General features: G+C 36.4%; 14 protein-coding genes across 14 annotated transcripts; 9 read left to right on the top strand and 5 right to left on the bottom strand.

Annotated features, from left to right (window-relative positions):
• Positions 1 to 20: 20 nt before the first annotated feature.
• C9374_011945 (uncharacterized protein) lies at positions 21 to 907 on the bottom strand (the record flags this gene model as incomplete). Its single annotated transcript, XM_044687656.1, has 3 exons — positions 21 to 376; positions 517 to 660; positions 820 to 907. The coding sequence occupies 3 exons, from the start codon at positions 905 to 907 to the stop codon at positions 21 to 23; spliced, it is 588 nt and encodes a 195-aa protein (XP_044542830.1).
• Positions 908 to 1,295: 388 nt separating this feature from the next.
• On the top strand, positions 1,296 to 1,622 carry C9374_011944 (uncharacterized protein; the record flags this gene model as incomplete). Its single annotated transcript, XM_044687655.1, has 1 exon — positions 1,296 to 1,622. The coding sequence occupies one exon, from the start codon at positions 1,296 to 1,298 to the stop codon at positions 1,620 to 1,622; it is 327 nt and encodes a 108-aa protein (XP_044542829.1).
• Positions 1,623 to 1,756: 134 nt separating this feature from the next.
• Positions 1,757 to 3,361, bottom strand: C9374_011943 (uncharacterized protein; the record flags this gene model as incomplete). The annotated part of the gene is made up of 3 exons (XM_044687654.1): positions 1,757 to 1,904; positions 2,010 to 2,260; positions 2,330 to 3,361. The coding sequence occupies 3 exons, from the start codon at positions 3,359 to 3,361 to the stop codon at positions 1,757 to 1,759; spliced, it is 1,431 nt and encodes a 476-aa protein (XP_044542828.1).
• Positions 3,362 to 3,587: 226 nt separating this feature from the next.
• On the bottom strand, positions 3,588 to 4,547 carry C9374_011942 (uncharacterized protein; the record flags this gene model as incomplete). The annotated part of the gene is made up of 1 exon (XM_044687653.1): positions 3,588 to 4,547. One exon carries the CDS (start codon positions 4,545 to 4,547, stop codon positions 3,588 to 3,590), a length of 960 nt encoding a protein of 319 aa, XP_044542827.1.
• Positions 4,548 to 5,322: 775 nt separating this feature from the next.
• C9374_011941 (uncharacterized protein) lies at positions 5,323 to 5,856 on the bottom strand (the record flags this gene model as incomplete). The annotated part of the gene is made up of 1 exon (XM_044687652.1): positions 5,323 to 5,856. One exon carries the CDS (start codon positions 5,854 to 5,856, stop codon positions 5,323 to 5,325), a length of 534 nt encoding a protein of 177 aa, XP_044542826.1.
• Positions 5,857 to 6,400: 544 nt separating this feature from the next.
• On the top strand, positions 6,401 to 7,126 carry C9374_011940 (uncharacterized protein; the record flags this gene model as incomplete). Its single annotated transcript, XM_044687651.1, has 1 exon — positions 6,401 to 7,126. The coding sequence occupies one exon, from the start codon at positions 6,401 to 6,403 to the stop codon at positions 7,124 to 7,126; it is 726 nt and encodes a 241-aa protein (XP_044542825.1).
• Positions 7,127 to 7,504: 378 nt separating this feature from the next.
• On the bottom strand, positions 7,505 to 9,180 carry C9374_011939 (uncharacterized protein; the record flags this gene model as incomplete). The annotated part of the gene is made up of 3 exons (XM_044687650.1): positions 7,505 to 8,392; positions 8,505 to 8,979; positions 9,110 to 9,180. The coding sequence occupies 3 exons, from the start codon at positions 9,178 to 9,180 to the stop codon at positions 7,505 to 7,507; spliced, it is 1,434 nt and encodes a 477-aa protein (XP_044542824.1).
• Positions 9,181 to 9,699: 519 nt separating this feature from the next.
• On the top strand, positions 9,700 to 10,599 carry C9374_011938 (uncharacterized protein; the record flags this gene model as incomplete). The annotated part of the gene is made up of 1 exon (XM_044687648.1): positions 9,700 to 10,599. The coding sequence occupies one exon, from the start codon at positions 9,700 to 9,702 to the stop codon at positions 10,597 to 10,599; it is 900 nt and encodes a 299-aa protein (XP_044542823.1).
• An 84-nt stretch (positions 10,600 to 10,683) lies between these two features.
• C9374_011937 (uncharacterized protein) lies at positions 10,684 to 13,017 on the top strand (the record flags this gene model as incomplete). Its single annotated transcript, XM_044687647.1, has 4 exons — positions 10,684 to 10,753; positions 10,833 to 10,922; positions 11,049 to 12,213; positions 12,264 to 13,017. The coding sequence occupies 4 exons, from the start codon at positions 10,684 to 10,686 to the stop codon at positions 13,015 to 13,017; spliced, it is 2,079 nt and encodes a 692-aa protein (XP_044542822.1).
• A 204-nt stretch (positions 13,018 to 13,221) lies between these two features.
• Positions 13,222 to 14,268, top strand: C9374_011936 (uncharacterized protein; the record flags this gene model as incomplete). Its single annotated transcript, XM_044687646.1, has 1 exon — positions 13,222 to 14,268. The coding sequence occupies one exon, from the start codon at positions 13,222 to 13,224 to the stop codon at positions 14,266 to 14,268; it is 1,047 nt and encodes a 348-aa protein (XP_044542821.1).
• Positions 14,269 to 14,456: 188 nt separating this feature from the next.
• On the top strand, positions 14,457 to 16,644 carry C9374_011935 (uncharacterized protein; the record flags this gene model as incomplete). Its single annotated transcript, XM_044687645.1, has 3 exons — positions 14,457 to 14,911; positions 14,995 to 15,287; positions 15,407 to 16,644. 3 exons carry the CDS (start codon positions 14,457 to 14,459, stop codon positions 16,642 to 16,644), a joined length of 1,986 nt encoding a protein of 661 aa, XP_044542820.1.
• Positions 16,645 to 17,248: 604 nt separating this feature from the next.
• C9374_011934 (uncharacterized protein) lies at positions 17,249 to 17,950 on the top strand (the record flags this gene model as incomplete). The annotated part of the gene is made up of 1 exon (XM_044687644.1): positions 17,249 to 17,950. The coding sequence occupies one exon, from the start codon at positions 17,249 to 17,251 to the stop codon at positions 17,948 to 17,950; it is 702 nt and encodes a 233-aa protein (XP_044542819.1).
• A 961-nt stretch (positions 17,951 to 18,911) lies between these two features.
• On the top strand, positions 18,912 to 20,006 carry C9374_011933 (uncharacterized protein; the record flags this gene model as incomplete). The annotated part of the gene is made up of 1 exon (XM_044687643.1): positions 18,912 to 20,006. One exon carries the CDS (start codon positions 18,912 to 18,914, stop codon positions 20,004 to 20,006), a length of 1,095 nt encoding a protein of 364 aa, XP_044542818.1.
• A 302-nt stretch (positions 20,007 to 20,308) lies between these two features.
• On the top strand, positions 20,309 to 21,121 carry C9374_011932 (uncharacterized protein; the record flags this gene model as incomplete). Its single annotated transcript, XM_044687642.1, has 1 exon — positions 20,309 to 21,121. The coding sequence occupies one exon, from the start codon at positions 20,309 to 20,311 to the stop codon at positions 21,119 to 21,121; it is 813 nt and encodes a 270-aa protein (XP_044542817.1).
• Positions 21,122 to 21,172: the final 51 nt, after the last annotated feature.

Raw genomic sequence — 21,172 nt, 5'->3', positions numbered from 1 at the left:
CTGCCTGACGCAATTACTCTCTATTGTTGAACAATTTTCGAAAGAACTGTTTCATAACCTGGTAAATTTTGTTTAGGAAATCGATTAGGATTTGTCACATGTTTGTGAATGCCCTCTCTGCTCTTAATTCGACCATGGAATGCTTTTAAATTTTCATTCTTCTCCAAAATGAACTTGTTGGTATATTCTGCATTCAATTCCAATAAATTATCAATCACATAAAACAATCCAATATCGGCATAGGAAATCTTCTCGCCCACGAGGAAAGTCTTTCCCTTGAGTGCTCTTTCAAAGTATGAAATAAATTTGGGTAATTTCTCTCGTGCAATCTTGTCCATGGTTTCCTCAATGCTGGAATTGGATACTTCTTTCGTGACTGGATACATGACATTGAAAGCAGAACGAAGTTGAGTGGTAATGTCCAACACTCCCTCATAGAATTGATCAACAAGACTCTCCTCAACGAGATTACTTCCACTCAACCATATCGTTTTGCAACATATCGAACAATCGCACCAGATTGAACAAGGAAGATTTGATCATCCTTGTAACTTGGAAGAGCATCAAAGGCTAAGCTACCGTTTTGAACGAGTTGTTGGAATTGCTCAGATTTATCAGTTGGATGCCAAACACCAACATTAACTTCTTCATAATCCACTCCTGTAAATATTTCAACAAGAGGTCCATGTAAATGAATATATTTAATATTATAATCATAACAAAAGATCATCGGGATTGAATAATAACCAAAACATCCACGTAAGCCAACCCCATTTTCCGATCAATTAGAGAATCGGGTGCTTTGATAGGGTCACATACCTGCTTCTGCTAAAAGCAACCGAATAATTTCTGATTTACCTCTCGAGCTAAAGTAAGTGAGAACAGGCTTGTTGTTGTGTTGAGACATTTTTCTTGGATCAACAACTGGCTGGAGAACATACATTCACTGCATGAATCCGAAAAATTATAATAATAATAATGCGAGCGCTTGATAGAATTCTGGAATTTAGAATTTCATTGAAGATGACGACAAGTCGAGCTTTGTTACGTTACCAACGGTGAAGTCATGAACAAAAAGGCATACCAGGAACTGTAAAGGAAACAACTTTAACGAACCCATTAATACGGTTCATTCTCAACCGGATGTTCATTCCACAGATTGAAATTCAATTTCAAATAAAAAAAGTTCGTTAAAAACCATGCCACAACCTTTTATTGTAAACTGCCCACCTAGGTTGACCATTTTAAAAAAAATTTTGTTTTGAAAAAAATACGCCACAACCCTATCCCACACAATGGTTTCCTCAGACGTCGCTTCTGCTTTGACTTACGCAACTCTCTTGTTGGTTGATGCTCAAAAGGACATCACCTCATCAAACATTCTTGCTCTCACCAAGGCTGCTGGTGTGAATGTTGATAAGACCTCTGCTGAAGTCTTTGCTAAATATGCTACTCCATCTTTGGTTGAATCACTCATCACAAAAATGACCACTGTTGGTGGTGGTGTTGCTGCCGGATCTGCTCCAGCTGCTACTGCTACTCCAGCTGCTGCTAAGGAGGAAGAAAAGAAGAAGGAATCCGAATCCGAGGATGATGCTGATGCTTTCGGTGGTCTCTTCTAAATCATCTTTTTTCACTCTATTAAAATAATAATAAAACACAAATTATTTAAGCTTGCGTGTTTTCTTAAAGTAGGTGACAAACCTGAACAAATCAAAATATTTATTTGAAATCATTGTGTGCATGAATTGTTGATTTAGAGTTCCATGTCTCCTCCTGTCAATTGCTCATCCTTATATTCGTTCGCCTCAACCTTAAAGTTTGGCCCGACTTGGCAACTGATCATCTTGGTTCCAGATTCAATGGTGACTCCAGTAGCAACAACAGAGTTGGAGATGACACAGCTGTGATAGGGTTTGACAAACATAAAATCAATTCGTTCCATACGTGTTTACACAAAAATGAATAAAGCAGTCAAGTGACGGTGTTGAATTCGTATAAATACTTACTTGTCTCCAATAGTCACATTGTCCATTACCACCGAGTTTTCAATTTTAGAAGCTTGTCCAATCTTACATTGCTTACCAACATTGCTCTTTTTGATGGTTGGTCGAAGTTTCTTGTTCATACCGGTAAATATTAAGCCTTCTCCAACTACACAGTCAGGGCCCAAAAGATATGAGTCTCCAGCAGCTGATGCTGGGGTGTTCTTATATTGAGCTAGCTCTTCAAAGAATGAAATATTGTTCTTTCTTGCAATCTGCATTGTGGAATGTTGAAATATACCAATTTCCAAAATTTCATAAAATCCAATTCATGAAAAACTTACCTCTCTGTTAATATATAGGAGCGAGGAAATTGTGTTACATCTCTTGCAAAATAATCCTGGTTTCAAACTCTTTGGAGAGGTTGACGTGGTTGCCTTGTCCTCATGTGGAGGAACAACATATGCAAAGACCCTAATCAAATCGTCAGCACATGTGTCTGTTGTACTCATCTTGTAAGCCTCCGTCTGTAAAAATGGTGGCACTATCTTTGAGAGAACCTCGTCCAATTTGTCGCTTGGTAAATTTTGTGAATCAACAAGGAATGGAATCACATCGTGTTTCAAAGATTCCATTTCTGGTTTTTGTAAAAGCAAATCAGCAATCCACTTGGAACAAATATACAAGTGTGAATCTTTGAGACCTTTTGTGAGTGTAAAATTGGGCCATCTTCTCATGAATGAACGTGGAACGGAGAGTGATTTGTCCTCAGAGTCTAATACTTGATCCATAATGACACGAGGTGGTTTGAGAGCCAACTTTTTTCGTCTTTGCATTGCAGAAATTGGTTGTTCGGAATCAACAAATTGTTGAACAGCGGCTCTCTCATAATTTGTCAATGCAAAATAATCTATTTCATCGGAATCACTCGAACTAATATTTGATTCATCCTTTAAGAGAAGAGTGAGAGAAGAATTTTGTTGTCTGTGTATATCCAAAACATTCAATAAAGGTACATCCGTAATCAAGTCGGAGCTGATGACTAAAAAATCAGTATAAATTAAATCATAAATTGCTCGTAATGCTTCTGCAGAGTCCATATTTTCGTTGGCCTCTTTTGAATCAACAATCTTGAGTTGAATTGAAATTTTGCCTCTATATTCTTTCAAAGCTTGATTCATTTCTCGTTGCTGATTAGCCAACACAACAACAATTGCCTCTTTAAATCCATTCTTCTCCAAATAAGTGAGTGTATAATGAATCATGGGTTTATTTGCAATAGGAAGAGTAGCTTTTGGTGCATGTTGGTCCACGAGAGGATAGAGCCGAACACCGGCTCCTCCGGCCAACACGATGGCTTGAATCTCAGTTTTCATTTTTGAAACTTTTTTCGAATTTATTCTCGTTGTTGGGAATTAATCCCAACCTCACCAAATCTCAAAAGCATTTCGAAATGGAGAGTCAGTCTTTGAAAAACAGCACACAACGATAAGAATAGGTTTGACCAAAATCATAATCATTATTTATATATATATATAATGTTATTGATGTTATTGGTGTCTATGACTGGATCTAGTCATAGAAATATAATGTAATAAAAGATTACTGCTTAATATGTGTGACGCAAGCTATGGGTTGACACACCACACTCCATTCACACTCAGCGTCATATTCTTTGGACTGATACTTGGGATTGGGCGCCTTATTCTTAATACATTTGCGAGTGTCCAATATTGGGTCTGGATAATAGTTGAATATCAAGTGTTCGAGATTTGTCTTTCTGTCGAAATTATATTTGAAAATTCTTCGATTCATAGTGGATTGTATTTGCTCTTGAGTTCTACAAACATTCCACACTCGAATGTCTGTGTATTCTCCAATGACATGATAACCAATATCGTTGCAATAATCAGAGTACCCAATGACCATTTGCATGGACTCATTTAGCTCCAAGCCATGATCAGGGATCGTTTTTTGATTTACCAACTTTCCATTGACGTATAGAGAAGCAACACACGTGGTCAAATCAAAAGTACCTGCATAGTGTACCCATTCGTTAGTAGAAGGAATGGGTGTTGTCACAAAATATTTATCCTCGACATACCAATCATGAATAAACCAATTAATGGTGTCTGATATTTCCATGCTGTTATTCGAATATTCAAATAAGCCAAAACCATTGGTCCAGTTCACGTCACTAATCGTACAAAGCACAGGGAAAAACGAATGTTGAGAGAAAGATACCCACATTTCACAAGTAAAACCCATATTTTCAAGCAATTGATCATGAATATGGCTTCCTTCAAAACGCGTGGTTAATGCCCTCTCTTTTACAGCTGGTGAATATTGAAAGGTATCCATCTCTGAATATGATTTGCTTTTCAAATGTTCAATCCAACAACCATTCTCATAACTAATGACTTTTAAACAGTCAAGATATGTAGTTTCATGTTCAATCTCCTTAACGTTGCGTTTTCGTTTGAGCAAAGCATGCTTGCTTACGTATTCTTTGAATGTTTCCAACTCTATCCAAACACGTTTATGGTGATCATGTTGCTGCATGAGGGAATTCCTTTCCAATAATAAAAGATAAAAATTCTAGAATCACGATCGAGTTTTCATCCTCAAAGTGACGCTGATGAAATTCCTTGTTCAATAACGAGAGGCTTTTGAATTCATACAACGACCCATAGGACAAGATTTGACCAATGACTTCGTCGGAAAGCTTTTCAAGCATTTTTTCAAATGATGATGCACCTCATTCCCATCAAGTTCAGCATGAACCTGTTGAATCATCTTTGAATGATGAATTCTATAGATCCTGGAGTTGTCCGACTCCCATGTGATGTCATCCCTATTTTACGTAGAGTCAGGAACAAATACCTTAAAGATAAGCACAAATATTGTATATGTAAAAACAGCAGAGCATGATTATTATGAAGGGCATGACAATAACCTTTCCAAAAACTGTGTGGGCTGGCAGGTGACGTTACAGAATTGTATCTAAGCAAGGAAAATAGGTATGTGTTGAAATTCTATTTCTAGTGGTCTTTTCACCTTTTTGTTAATGGTCCAACAGTTCCTTCTTAAATTCTATATTCATCAAATTCATCTTTTAAGCAATATTTCGAGTTGGTTTGGTGAAAACGCTCACGGAATAACTCTATCACTTGTTGTCTTTCGAATACGCTGTATTTATATCATAAATGTGCACTAATTAAGAATAATTATTGGTCAGAGTTTGACAAAGCTTTTCGTAAATGTGTGTAGAGAAGTTGATATGGTAGGCCCATCACTGTATGGTAATCTCCTTCAATGGATTTCACAAAAGCAGCGCCTAAATCCTGAATTCCATAGGCACCTGCCTTATCAAATGGCTCTCCCGTTCAATGTATTCTTTAATATGATCCAAAGTAAGAGTGTCAAATAATACTTTTGTCTCTGCTGCAAATGTGACTAATTGTTCCACTTGATTTCCTGTCTTGATATAAATTGAAACTCCAGACAGGACTCGATGCGTATTACCACTTAACATTTGAAGCATGTTAATGGCGTCCATTTCATCCACAGGCTTCTCTAATATGTGCTCCTCGTATACCACAACACTATCACTTCCAATAACAATTAAATTTTCTTTTAAATTTTTAAAGTCATTAAACACGTTGAATGCTTTCAATCTCGAATTTTCAATCACAAAATCTTTCGGTGTTGGAAAACTCTTTTTATCCAATGACTTTTCATCAAATAATGATGGAATCATGACAAAATCCTTCTCAAATTCAAGTCCACCATTCTCTATCAATATTTTCTTTCGTCTCGGAGATTGAGAAGCGAGAATGACATGATGATTTTGTAAGAGCCGTTTCAACATTTTTTTTGTGGTGAAACTCTTGATCATACGACAACCATGATAAGATGTGTTGGAAACTCTAAGGAACGTCCTCTGTTGATGTTTGTTAATCCTCTGAACAAGTGTTTGATCGACTCATAAACTGGTGCATGGCAATTGGGCGCCAACAAAAAAAATTCATAACAGAAGGGCTGTGCTTGTTGCGGTCGTTCATTCATCATCAACAACAATAACGAGGAGGGAAGTGTACCAACTACCAGACTCAAAAACGTAGCCCACACAGTTCTCATCGTACAACAATTGTGTTGTTTATTATCATTACCACACTAAACAACAACATTGAACAATATATTCTCTAAATTGTTGTTGTTGGTCTTCATATTCAACGATATATTTTCGTAACATCTTCATCATCAACGTGTGCTACAACATAACTCTTGTACCACTCACTATTATCAATTCATCATCCTTTGTTAGCCGATAATAATAACACATTATTATCCGTTTTTTATTCTTCAAAACCTCTAATTCCATACAAACACTCATACACTACAACAACAACAAAATGAGCGATAGAAGAACACCTGCATCAGATGAAGAGTACGAGGATGAAGAAGAAGAAATATCTTGGATTTCTTGGTTTTGCACACTAAAAGGACACGAGTTTTTTTGTGAAGTCGATGAAGACTATATTCAGGACGATTTTAATCTTTGTGGATTGCAAAACGAAGTGCCTTTTTTCGATTATGCCCTTGATATGATTCTTGATTTGGAGTCCCCAATGGATGAAGAATTAACAGAGGAGCAGCAACAATTGGTTGAATCTGCAGCAGACACACTCTATGGACTGATACATGCAAGATTCATTCTCACAAACCGAGGCTTGGCTCTGATGGAAGAAAAGTTTAGGCAGGTCCATTTCGGAAGATGTCCTCGTGTGCACTGCCAAGGACAAGCTGTTCTTCCTGTTGGTCAGTCCGATAATATTAGGGAATCATCAGTGAAAATCTATTGTCCTAGATGCAATGATATTTATTATCCTAGGTCAAGCAGACACAGAGGCATTGATGGAGCATACTGGGGAACAACATTCCCTCACTTGTTTTTGATTCAATACGACAATTTGATTCCAAAGCCACCAACAGAGGTTTACGTTCCTAAAATTTATGGTTTTAAAGTCTATGGATACAAGAATTACAATGTCCGAGCATTAAGACAAGAAGAACCAAAAGAAGGAGAGGGCCAAGAACAAAAAGAAGAGAATGGTTCAGCATCGAAAGCCGATTTTTAGAAAAACAATGCCCGAACCGATTCGTTCTTGATATTATTTACCACTCAAGTTCACCTAGCTCGCTAGCTACCACTTATCCTTAATAAGTTCCATACACACCACTACTGCCATTATCATAACTCCACATCAATCACACTTCCATCACTGCTGCTCTCAAACAACAGCATGCATTTCTGAACCACACAATAGTTTTGTAACTTACCTCCGTTTCCCTCCACCATTTATGCTTTTACAATTATAAACTAGCGTTTTTTTAATTGAAACAATAATCCTTAAGCTGGATGGGAAGTAATTTTTGTAAATACCATCCTAGCTCTTTGGAATTCAGTGACAATATTAGCACAAGAGTTGCGTTCGACTATTTGAGTTCCACTTGTTTTACTTTCTCCAACTCGGTATTGTTTTGTGTGAAATCATTCGGACGTCGCAGGCTATGGGTCTTCTTCCTGAGCCTTCATCTTTAGGTTGAGCCATATATTCTCGTATCTCTACTTCTCTATTGAATTGAGCTTGTGTTGGCTTAAGGAGACGAGTTGCATCCGATTCAACTTCAACCTTAACTTTCTCTTTAAGCTTTGAAAGTCGTTCTTCCTTCTCCTTTGCTTCCTGTTCCCGTTTTAATTTTCGTTCCAGTGCTTTCTTCACGTACTGCTCCTCTCGTTCTCTTACCCTTGCCAATTCTGCCGGTGAAGGAGGGCGTGTTTTTTTAGAGAGCTCTTCCACAAGAACTTTCTGCTTTTCTTTTTGCTTAATTTCTTTAAGTTGTTTGTAGCTCTCTAAGTGCAATTTGGTTACTTCTCGATATCTTCGTTCCTCCTCTTTTTGCTTGTTGAGTTTTTCTTGTTTTTCGCGTTCCTCAAGTTCTTGTTTTTCCTTCTCTAGTCGTTCCTTTTCTATTTTCCATGTTTGAAGCTTAATTTTGGTGAGTTGTTTTTGTCGTTGTGCTTCTTTCTGTCTCTCTTCTTCCTCCTTTTCCAACAATTTCACTTTGTCTTGTTCTTCAATTTCAATTTGTTCCTCTTTCTTCTTCTTCTTTTCTTCTTTCCATCGCTGGATTGCTGTTTTCTTTTGATTTTGCAGTATCATTAAATTCTTGTAAAATTCGTCATGTTCCTGTATCTCAATAATGCTGTGAGTTTTAATTTCTTCCACTGCTTTTGAAATAAATAGTTGTGGATCTGGATATTTCGTTTTTAGTTTAACAAAAAGAGTGTGATCTTCTGCGTCCCATCCTCCTGTGAGACCTCCATGTTGTGCCACATAGTTCTATTGTGTTATGAGAGAATAAAAGTCCACAACGTCAACGATGAAGAAAAAATCAGAAAGACATTCAAGTGTAAGAAGAACCTATTTGTGATAATTTTTGCATGACACTTACATCATAATCAATAACTTCCATGGGCACACGCAAATTTTCTCTCTGCTCAATATATTGCTTAACCGCCTTCATTTTCTCTGGGTTTGTAAAGATACTCTCAGGTTCCTCCTTTTCCTTAAGCCAATCGGGATCATCAATGAGTCCTTCAAAACTTGTAATTTCTTTCATTAAAATCTTTTCCTCTGTGTTGAGAGTTTGAAGCATTTGCCTTCGGGTTTGTTTAAATACTATACATTGTTTTTCAATTCGTTCCATAACGGATTGTATTCGGTTCAAAAATTCTTCCTGTTGTTCAGGACTTGTGTTTTCTTGAGGTATGGTTTTACTTTCAACAGTCATTCGTTTGAGAGATGAAACTCGTTTACTGATATCTTGAATATCTTCCAAGCATTCTTTTCTCTCTTCTAACTGTTTTTGCCTTTGGAGGCCTTCTGTACATTGAATTTCATTGAAAAAGTCTTTCATATCACTCAATCTGGGTTATTGATGAAATGATGAGCCAAATCCCTCCGATAATTTTCTTCTCTAAACGATTGGAACCGAATATTGTACAACATTCCATCGGATCAATGTCAGATAAGAACATTATCATCATGAATACGTACTTTGATTTGAGGGCCTTGTACTGACTCAGCCAAAGTGTTCGAGCTTGTTTATTGGCTTGGACGGATTTCATTTTTTTTGGCGCTAAAAATTACAAAACGGCGCAAAGGATTGGTGACAGCCTTTGCCAATTTTTAATTTAGCGTCGTTCTTTGATCTTGATTGTGTAAAGAATTCATCTTCTGAAAGTTCAGTTCAATGTAATGCCAACAGTCAAAACAAATTTGGCAAATGGAAAAAAAATGCTACAACCAACAGATCTGGATCACACAAACCATCCAATCGGTCATGTTCCTGATGATATGATTTTTCATATTTTACAATTTCTTCCAACTAGTGTTATTCTTACAAAGTGTATGATAGTATCCAAGAGGTTTCTTCGTATTTCACAAACGATTGAATTTCAAATTGATTTATCATCATCATCGGATCAACACATTTACAATTTTAAAAATTGTGAAAATATTCAACGCATTTCCACTTTGGATTTATCACACAATCGATTATCGACAGAAATCTTTCGAATCATTTTTGATCATTCAAAACACAAATTACAAACTCTTGTCAATTAGATCTCTCGAGTATTAATGCCATGTCTTCAGAGTCTGTTCAACTTGTTTCACAATGTGAGAGTTTGCAAAATTTGACATACCTAGATATTTCATTTGCTATGAATGAGGATGGAATGAAAGTATTATTGAACAGTTCTGTTCTGAAAAATTTGAAAAGTCTAAAAATGGTCGGATGGGCATTTGACACTTCGTCGAGAACTAGTTTATCATTTGTGACCGAGAGTGAAATTGTCAAAAATTTGGAATGCTTGAATTTATCTGGAAATCAAATCGATGAGTATAGAATTCAAGCAATGTTTCAGAATTCGAACGAAGATAGTTCAAAATTGACTCGACTTGATTTGTCGTACAATAATATTGCTTTTAATGGAATACAGTATTTGACAAGCTCCAAATACATACCTTATTTGAAAGCATTAACCATTTCTTACAATCCCTACATTCGTGACTCCTCCATTGTTTTACTTACACAGAGAGATTCAATGAAACACTTAACCTATCTCGATCTTGAAGGGACATCCATTGGAAATGAATCTATGAAAGCCCTTTCTGATATAAGTTCCACCATTACAAATTTAACACATCTCAAAATTGGAAAAACTCATGTGAAGGACGAAGGATTGAAATTTGTGACACAATGTTCACACATGTCCAAATTGACCACTCTTTCATGTGTAAGAAGCTGCATTGGAGACGAAGGTGTATACGAGATTGCATCGAGTGTATTCATGTCCAATTTAAAACATCTCAATTTGTCTCGTTGTAACGTTACACTCGTAGGAGCGACAGCATTAATGGAAAGTAAATTGTTGAGACCCAATTTACGATCATTGAATTTATGGCAAAACAAATTGAGTGAGGAGGAAAAGGAAATGATCAATACCTTGAATGAAGAGAATGGTTGGAAGGTCGTGTTGTGAAGTTTTCATCATCATCATCATCAAGAGATTTTAAATGATTTTTGCGCGCTTTGATATACAAAAAAAATTTCAATATAAACCACCATGCTAAATCCAACGTTTCAGGTGAATTTGGGACATCCCATCACGAGAGGTACAGTGACCGTCGGAAAGTGTAAGTAATGGTCATGGTTTTTATGGTGTATCATCCTTATACAACACATGGTGTTATGGTTGATGATTTTGATCTGCAGTTGATGGCAATAGACCTTGTTTGGCTTCGGGAACAAGCTCTGGAAAGGTTTTAGTGCATAATCCTCATGAACAGAGTCTCGGATCTCAATGTAAGTCATGTTGCATAAACAGTATTTTGATGATTGAGGATTGAAATTTATTTCCTACATTTTTGATCGTTGATTATTCAATACTTCTACTGGCATCACATGAAATAATGTGATAACATCAAATAGTAACTTTTTTAAATGTCAATAAGGACGTGAAATGTTTGGCATCTGGAGCTTTTAAACCCAATACAAAACGAGAAACGCTCATGATTGGAACTCAAACGAATATCATGGCATACAATGTTGATTCAAATTCCGATATTTATTATAGAGATGTTTCAGACGGTGTCAATCGAATGACATTCGGAAAACTTGGAGCAGGTGCAAATCCTCTTGTTTTTGTAGGAGGAAACTGCTCCATACAAGGTTATGATGGAGAGGGAGAAGAACAGTATTGGACGACAGCTGGAGGTGATGTCACTGCTCTCTGTTTAGCAGACATTAACGGCGATAATGAAAATGAATTATTGGTGGGATCCGACGATTATGTAATTTATATGTATCAAGACGAATCAATGATTGCAGAGTGCAAAGAAACAGCTGCTGTAAAAGAATTGTGCAACCTTAAAGGCGGAAAATTTGCTTTTGGAACTTCAAATAATTCGTATGGTATCTATCAAGGCAGTACCAGAGTATGGAGAAACAAATCAAAGAGTCAAATTAATTCTATTGTTGGATTTGATATTGTGAATGATGGTGTAACTGACTTGGTTGTTGGCTACGAAAGTGGAAAAGTTGAAGTGAGAAAACAAGACGATGGTCGCCTCATTTACAAGGACAGCTTGAAAGAAGCAATTGCAGGCATGGTGGTAGCAGATTACCGAATGGATGGCCATGATGAATTAATTTGCTGTTCTATTGGAGGCGATTTGAAAGGATTTGTACCAGCTCAAGAAAATTTATCAAAACAAATTGAGGACACCACAACTGACGAAATTATTGAAAAACTATTGCAAAAACGAGAAGAATTAAGCAACGAGTTAAGAAATTATGAAGAGAATTTAAAGAAGCTTAAAAGCGGAGAAGTAGACTCATCCTTAATCCGATCTGACTCTAAAGTGAAGTGTCATTTACAGCCAAATGTTCAAGAGAATTGTTTAGATATCGTTTTTAAGACAGACGTTGAAAATATCATTCGAGCTTCCATCATTACAGCAGAACAACTTTTCAAAACGGACAGCAGCATGGTATACTCAAAGAATCCAACGAACGAGATCAAGGTGAGCTTGCGGCCAGAGAAAAATGCTGCTATTGAAATGAATATTCAAGTACTGGTCGGATTTAACATGGGGTAAGTATGAACCCAAGTACCAACATGTTGTTCTTCTCACTTTTTTAAAGTTCCAAATACCATATTTTCAAATTATCTTATACATTACCACGTTTTTCCATGTACATACCTGCTGGAGAGCAATTTAAAACACCACAATCCGTACTCTCTTTCAGATTGGATGAACGGGCCAAGAGAATTATCATGTGGCTCAACGATTCGTTTAACATTCTCTTCAAATTGGAAGGAGATGCCGAAGTAATTGACGCTAAATTCACATGTCTACGTGATGGATCTCCATTGAGGTTAGTGTATAAGGATGGCATCATGACGTTCTATGTTGATGACATGGAAGTTGCAGGTGATTTGTTTCAAGATATTTGTGCATTCCTTTCGATAAAAGAGCTCGACTCGAAATGTGATTTCCCAGTGGAGTTTGCCAAGTTTGAAAAGATTACTCAGAACGTGGAAGAATTCAATTCCAACCGATTAAAGATGACAGCAGAAATGGCAGATAATTCTCAATTAATTAAGGCATACGTGATCAAGGCTGAAGATTCTCGAGTTATTGCAGATATGAAATCAGTTCGAACCATGTATAATGAGCTATATAGCATTAACAAGGGTCTCATTGGTGAATATAAAAAGAGGAGCACAAATCATGAACAACTACTTGCAGCTTTGAAAGAGGTCAACCAAATGATTCAAAAAGCTGCTCGTCTCAGAATTGGAGAACCTAAAAACCGAGTAGTTGCAGAATGCAGAAAAGCAATCAAAAACAACAATATTAGTTCACTATTTAAAATCATTAAGGAAGGTCAATAAATTTCGCACTATAGATAAACGCTGTGCTATGAATAAATTGAGAATCAATCAATATAATTGAGTTCGACAAGGGCTGAGTGCGAAGAAATTTTAAATCGATAGTGCGAGAGGATCCAACAAAAAAATTCAATTCGTATCTGTAGGATGCTCTCTCGTTCTTGTTGTCATTCATTCGTGGAACTGGGTCGACTCCGAACCCACTTTATGAGCTCAGTTCTTACTAAATTCCATAACAGCAACAAACATCTGCTCTTGAAAAAGCAACCACACGGTGCAGCGATCATGCAAGAGTTTCACTTTAAACACGGAGAAGCCTCTGCTTCTTCCACAATTACCTCTCCTAAGGAAACACCCACCAATCTTTCTGAAATTTTCCAAAAATCCATCGTTGATCAATACCGAGCTATTAAAGTTGAAATTGGTAGCCAAGTCAATATCTCCAGTACTGATGAATTTGAAACAATTTTAGGACAAGCATTACAAGCTTGGCAAAACAAGTCATCAAAATCCATTGATTTTAATAGTCGAGTGAGAAGTGTACACTTGAAAATTGATGCAAAATTCAGTGAATTAATTCCGATTTGTTTGAAAAAGTTTGGATTTACATTTCATCATTGCAAACCAGAATATATTTATTTACATAAATGGCTTGCTTCTGAGGAGAAAAATACATATCCGCCATATTGTCAGCATTATGTAGGAGTGGGTGGATGTGTAGTTGATTTTGAAAAGGAAGAAATTTTAATCATTACCGAAAAGATTAATCTGTTACCGTCACATATGAAACCATACAAGTTTCCTGGAGGCCAATTGGATCACCATGAATTTATTGAAGAAGGTGTATGTAGGGAAGTTAGAGAAGAGACCAATGTTGAAACCAATTTTAAAGGAATTTTAGGATTTAGGTATAAGAAAGCATTCAGGTTTGACAATCCAGATATTTACTATATTTGTTTATTGGAACCCAAATCACAAGAGCATAAGAAAGCAATTTCAGCATGCCCCACAGAGATAGACCTTTGTCAATGGGTTCCACTGGACGTTTATTTCAAATATGAATCTCTTGCGCCAGTTCAAGAACATGCAAGAAAATTACTGAAACGGTGTCTTGAAATGAGAAAGCAAAATCCAGAGGAGTGTGACAAATTATTATTCAAATCAACCTTCCAATCAAAAGATCATGCTTTGAGTATCGACAAGTTTAAGGAAGTGGAACCAAATCCAGAGTTTTTACTCTACCCAAATGTTTGATCGAACGCATCAGTGGGAATTATTCGAGCGTTGGATCTTGATTAAAATCGTGCATTGTTGTTCATGGAGTTGTCCGTGCCGGTCAATCGAAATAGAGTGTTACACCTGGGGAGAATCTCCAGAATTCACGAAAAAAGAATCAACAATTTGAATGATGGATTGCCGCTAATCACACAAGAACAAAAAAAATGTTTTCATTTGGATCCACTCTCATCGACATTGAATGTCAAGAAGTGGCCAATCTGGTGGATCAAGTCCTCCGTACTGAACCAGAGCAGCTACAACTCCGAAGCAGAAAATTGAGTGAATTTCTGGAAGAGGATGACGATTCCGAGTTGAAGAAGGCAATCTCTGTACAGTACGGAAATGTTTGTGATTTAGCCAAGAGATGGATTTATGATGATCAAAAGAACAAGAAGAAGAATCAACAACAATACTCAACTGCTGCTCATCATGATGTGCTAGATATCAAACTTCTCTCATTGTTAGATGAAAATATCAAATATGATATCATGGAATACATTCCCACTTATTCTCGTTGGTCCTCTCTCGAACGTAATGATCAGTTCATGGATGAAATTGGAGTTCCATACCGAACCAATCGTAATGATCATAACAGCGTTCAGGATCATGATGGAAAAAGGTACCTTCCATTCAACGAGAAGAACATGTGGAATATCGAATGGATCAACCCATCGTTACCTATCACAAGATGCGAGTCATTAGTAAGGCTTTCAATCGTCGCATGATGACAAGTATCTTACAAGTACGAGAAATTATTTTGAACATTTCTGACAAGGACTCGACCATATGGGCCATGAATTACTTCCTCTCGTTTCTCCGCAAACAGAGATTATTCAAAGAAAGTCATGGAAAACTTCCCTTGTCTGAAGACAGTATCTATTTGTATAGCGAGGATGTTGAACAATTGAAAATACTAAAAAGTAGTAGTAGTAGTACCACGACAGCCACCAACGAGAGTGATGGAGCTACACCTTTTGGAAAACCCATCTTTGGAAGTAGTGTTGCACAGACTTCTGGTTTTGCAGCTGGTTGGAGTTCCAGTAGTAGTAGTAGTGGTACCAATTCTTCATTCCTGCCTGGATCCTTAACAACGAGTATTTTCGGACTCAACCAGAAAGTGCAGCAACGTCAGACGATCAAAATTTGGAACCTGAGACGCCAATTGATTCCAGCTCATCACCTGTTGACATCTTTTCAGAGAGCCACACATCGTTGTTGAGCCTCAAAGGTATTCGTCAGAAACGTACCACGAAAACTAGCTCACCATTTACTTTTATGAGCCCAACTGAGCATTATGGAAATGTCCATCCTGTTGCTCATGTCTCATGGACTGCACCATATTTGGATGAGTATCAATATCTCCCTATTGAAGAGTTTATTGGAAACAACACCACCATTGAGAGATTGGTATTGCTTCAGGAAATGTCAGAGTTTTTGCTCCATGTCGTCCTTAAACAATGTAAGAGACTCAAAAAGTTGGATTTATTATGTCCTTGTAAACTTCCAGATTCTTTTTCCAATCAGACTCTTGAAGAAATAACTACCATGAAATCGAGCTATATCACCAATGAGCAGTGTATTAACTTGTCTAGCCTTAAAAAGATCATCAAATTCAGGACGGGACATGAGGTTTTTAACTTTAGTACAGCACCACTCTCCGATATTGACCAAATCATAGAGGAACGAAACCCATGGCAGATCATTGAATATTTGACTGAATTTCATCCTTCGATGAGAATGATTCTTATTGAATATTTATTCAGCTACAATCCATCTATCTCTGCATTTGGTGCGTACAATGATCGATTAGTATGTGGACTTTTTCAAACACAACTCTCGAATATTGGACATGCTAAAGAGGTTCTCGACTACATGATTAAGACGTGTAATTTTCCATGTGAAAACGTAATGTCAACAACTATTGAGCCACACACTGACACTTGCCAATGTTTACTGCAATATCTTGTGTATTTATGCAACGAGTATCAACACGGAAGATTTTTTAACATTTCAAATTCTATGAACATGTCGAACATCAAGACCATGATGTTGGCCATGGATTATGGTTGGCATTTTTGGAAACAACAACTAGAGCTTCCATTCTTTGTTTGTGATAATAAGAAGCCACGTGTGTTGCTTTCTAAGGTACTCGAGATTGTACATTCTCAATTCGACGAACAGATGTTATTATCACTATTGGTAGCATATTTACGTGGATCCAAATTTTCGGAACTAGAGAGCCTTATTTCTTTCTTTTTAATTCACAACATGGATCTCTTAACTAAAACAGTGATTAGAAAAGTCAAATGTAGCACGTCATTTGGTAAGGAGGACATTTGGACATTCCCTTGATTGGTATTTTATTTGTTCGTTGTCCTCATAATGGAGGGTTGTTAATGGAAAGCATTATTGACCACATGCCGCTCGAGGATTTTGAGAATGCGCGAGTGGAAGAAAAAGGAGACAATATTTTACATCTCTACCTCAAATCTAACATGTCCATAGAACATGTCAATACTGTCTTGCTATTGAAATTGCTTCGAAAGTCACACAAATTAATCTCCCTTCCCAATAAGCAGAACATTACACCTTTGGAATTATGTCAAAAAATTGATAACGAATATTTTCAAGAAATCCTTAAAAGAGAATTTTTATCCAAGCCATAGACTAATATTTTTATGAGAATTAAATGTATTACTTTTGAAAACTGTTCTCTAGATCAACATACAGCCTATTGATTGCAGTACCATTCCTTCTTATTCACTTTATCAAAGTTTATTCGTTGCAACACCGTTCCTTCTCTAAAACCATCCACAAAAAAATGCGTCAACATGCTGCCTGATCGTACCATCGACAGAGACGAAGATTCCACTCCGAAGAAGAACCAACAATTTCTTTACAACAACAATATCAAAATGTAAATTCCAACAACGAAGAAGAATATGATGAAGAACCGATGGAACGAGATGAAGAGGAAACAACATCCGCTTCACAACAAGCAACATCATCCCGACAATTCATTACTCATGACGAATTGTTAAACCAACAACGAAAGATGACTCTCTATGAAACCGTTGAATATTATTTATTATATTCTGATTATAGGGTGGATCAACAAGTGAAGGAATTGAATGCTATTGAGCAAACCTTGATGAGAGTACAACAACAAGAATCATCACAAGAAAATTCTTCTTCCCAGTTAAGAAATAACGAAAATAACCGTTCCTTGAAATCATTGTCTGTTGGATCATCAATTCCAAAGCAACTGAAGCGAGTCCGAAAATTGAAAACATTTATGAATGAATATGGAACTGTGTGTAGAGATTTTCTCTCACGCATCAAGCAAAATCATTCACTTGGTGAAATCAATATTGATGCAAGTCTCAAAGTTGTAAATGGAAGAAGGAACAATTCATCGACAGCATTGTCGAACCGTAAGGACTCAATGGCTGATAACCTTGTAGAGAATAGATTAGAATTGCTACATTCAGCATTCCACACCAAGTGTGTACACAATCATTTACTTCCCTTCATAAGAAAATCGCTACTCTTAAAGGCAAAACAAAATATTGAACGAGACAAGTTGTATGGTAATGTCCACTCAACTGAAGAGCTTTTATTATTATACCAATTGAAACATGGAAATAATGAAAGATGAAACTTTCTACCGAGTACATTCAGGAAAATGTGGATAGAAAGTTACATACTTTCAAACAAGAGGTGGAACAATGTTGTCAACAAGTGATTAGCAACAAACAGAGATGAAGACTTGAGCAAGCTTAATTTTTAGTGATGTGAGATTTCAATCGATCCTCTATCCGTCCGAAACGAATTCATTGTTTGGATTGTGTTCTTATCATTTGCTGGAACGTGCAGTAAGAACAACAATTTTCATGCCTATCATCAATGGCTTTGAATGAAAGTAATGTGATCTCATTTATGAACCAATTAACAACTTCGCTTTTTTTTTCTCAGATATTTATTATCTCAAGGGATATATCGTATATATATTGTTTAATATCAAACCCATTGGATATCTTAAAATTGAATTGATTCGTTTGAATGACAATGAGAGGTTTTTGAAATGACACTTGTCTCCATTCATCATCTTTTTCATCACCATCATGGATCATTATTGATGATGAATGTGTGTGTTAAGGCTTCAACAACACTATTTTCAACCAAGGAGAGTTTTTTCATTTCAACGGCACAAATTCAAAGGAGGAGGAGAAGAAGCCAGAAAGGTTCACAAAAACGGTTTTGTTGTTCTTCTTTTAATCTTGTTGAATCGCAACTCAAACACTGTATCCCAAATGATGAAATCCTGGGAGTTTGTATGTATTTGGACAGCAATTAGTACTTGACAAACACAAGCGCCAAAGATCTTATATAGTTTATGCATTTTTCAAACAAGCAACGTCCTCCGTGTTGGAATTTGCTAACCTTATTCCAAAAACAAAGGAAGAAGATGCAGATGATCCATTGAATTACAATAATGTGGATGATGGAATCAAGTCACTTTTTGGAAACACTCGAGCAACAAGTAACAGCAACATTAGGAATTAAAGAGCGAACATTAGTCTAGATTTAAAAACAAAAAAAAATTGCTTCTTCCACCAATGATAAATACTTGCGCCTCTGAAAAGAGAAAACTCTCACCATCTATTGAAACCGGTGTTGTTGAAGCAACATATTCATCATCAATAATGGTCAATGATCATGATGAAAAAGATGTTTTCTCTCCGACAAGCTCTAACGCGATCAATGGACCTTTCGTTGATGATATTATTTTTGAAATTCTTCATTTCCTTGATTCAATGTTTATTATTCAAATTTGTATGAAAATTTCAAAACAATGGAGACAAGTATCATTTCAAAAACCTCTCTCATTATCGTTCAAACAAAATCACTTCAAACAAGATGGTAAATCAATCAAACTTTTTGCTGATTGTGAATGTTTGAAGAATTTGACTTCTTTGGATCTCTATTATAATGAAATTGGTATTGAAGGTGTTAAATATATTGCTGAAAGTGAATGGTTGAAAAATTTGACTTACTTGAACCTGTCTTTCAATGAAATTGGCAGTGAAGGTGTTAAATACATTGCCGCAAGTGAAACCTTGAGGAATTTGACTTATTTGAATCTTTATCGCAATAGAATCGACAATGAAGGTGTTAAATATATTTCTAAAAGTGAACGGTTGAACAATTTGACTTCTTTGGATCTGGGATGGAATAGAATTGGCAGTGAAGGTGGTATACATATTGCCACAAGTGAATGTTTGAAAAATTTGACTACTTTAAATCTGTATGACAATCGAATTGGCAATAGAGCTGTCCAATACATTTCTTCAAGTGAGTGGTTGAAGAATTTGACTTATTTGAATCTGTCTTTCAATGAAATTGGCAGTGAAGGTGTTAAATATATTGCTACAAGTGAATCCTTAAAGAATTTGACTTCTTTGGATCTTTATCACAATATAATTGGTAGTGATGGTGCTAAATATATTGCCACGAGCGAATTCTTGAAGAATTTGACTTCTTTGAATCTGAGCTCTAATGGAATTGGAAGTGAAGGTGTTAAAAATATTGCTGCAAGTGAAACCTTGAAGAATTTGACTAATTTAGATATTTATAACAATAGATTTGGCAGAGAAGATGTCAAATATTTTGCTACGCGTGAATGTTGGAAGAAAACGACAATTGATTGTTGAGAAGATGTTATGGTAAAACGGGCGCCTGGAAAATCCAAAGTGCAACATTCGGAATTAAAGAGCGAGCATGGCTGTGACGTTCAGCACAGATAGCTTTGCTCCGCAACTGAAAAAGAGAAGTAGCGATGAACGAGTTTAATGACAAAAAACGTGATGACTTTTGTCAACGAATAAATGACAAATTAAGGTTAAAACCTTAAATCAAAAAGATTTGAACAAGATAGTCCTGTGCAAGACAGGAATTTGAATCTAGAATTCACCAAGTTCAGCATCATGGTTGTAACAAGAGAACCAAAAAAAAAATGAACTCACAGAGCAGCAGCTCGTTAACTGCTAACCACAGGTTCCTGAAATTTCATAATGATGATGAACAAGTAAAAATTATATTACATGATTTATGTCAAATTGGAAATCTGTGGGATCCGAATATTGTTTCCGAGTTTTACAACAAGATGAGAAAATGTAAACGTAAAATTCCCTTCTCTTTGGAATTTCAGCTTGTTGCTTCTATTGAATTGGAAGATGTTATTGAAGTAAGAATATCTCATAGCTTGAATTGTCTTGTAGCTTTAAGTAGCGAAGAGTATACGTTTAGTTTTTTTGATTTGAAAACTCACAAAAGGTTGGGAATCTTTGTAGCTAAAGAAAAACCTCCATATTTTCATGTCGAAGAAAATTATGATGGAAATAATAACGATGCTTTGATTTATGGAGGAAATGACAGTGTTGTAAAATACGATTTAAAGACAGTATTAGAGAAACAAGGGGCAAGTAATTATATTTGGCAGCAATCAGCAATTTGCAATGCTCGAGGAATTGTGAGCTCTCGTGATCGTTATTCATCAAACATCATCTATGTTTGTTATGTGGATCAAATTACTGCTCTGAATTCTAAAACAGGAGATGTCTTGTACAAAATTGACAAAAATCACAATGGTATCCAACTGGATGATTTATCGGGGATTGATATCACTGATACAAATGACACTTTGTTTGTAGTCCAGAACGGACACATCCGCAAGTTGCGACGCTGCCCATCATCAGAAACGATATTATGGCAATCAGAGCTACTGTTCGGGCAAGGTCATGTAAAACGTTCGGATGGATTTAGATGAACAGACAGGAACACTTTACGTCGCAGATTCATCAAATCACAGAATTCAAAT

Source organism: Naegleria lovaniensis, assembly GCF_003324165.1.
Source record: "Naegleria lovaniensis strain ATCC 30569 chromosome Unknown tig052, whole genome shotgun sequence".
Lineage (NCBI taxonomy): Eukaryota > Heterolobosea > Eutetramitea > Acrasida > Naegleriidae > Naegleria > Naegleria lovaniensis.
This window is presented reverse-complemented; position numbering and strand designations above follow the sequence as displayed.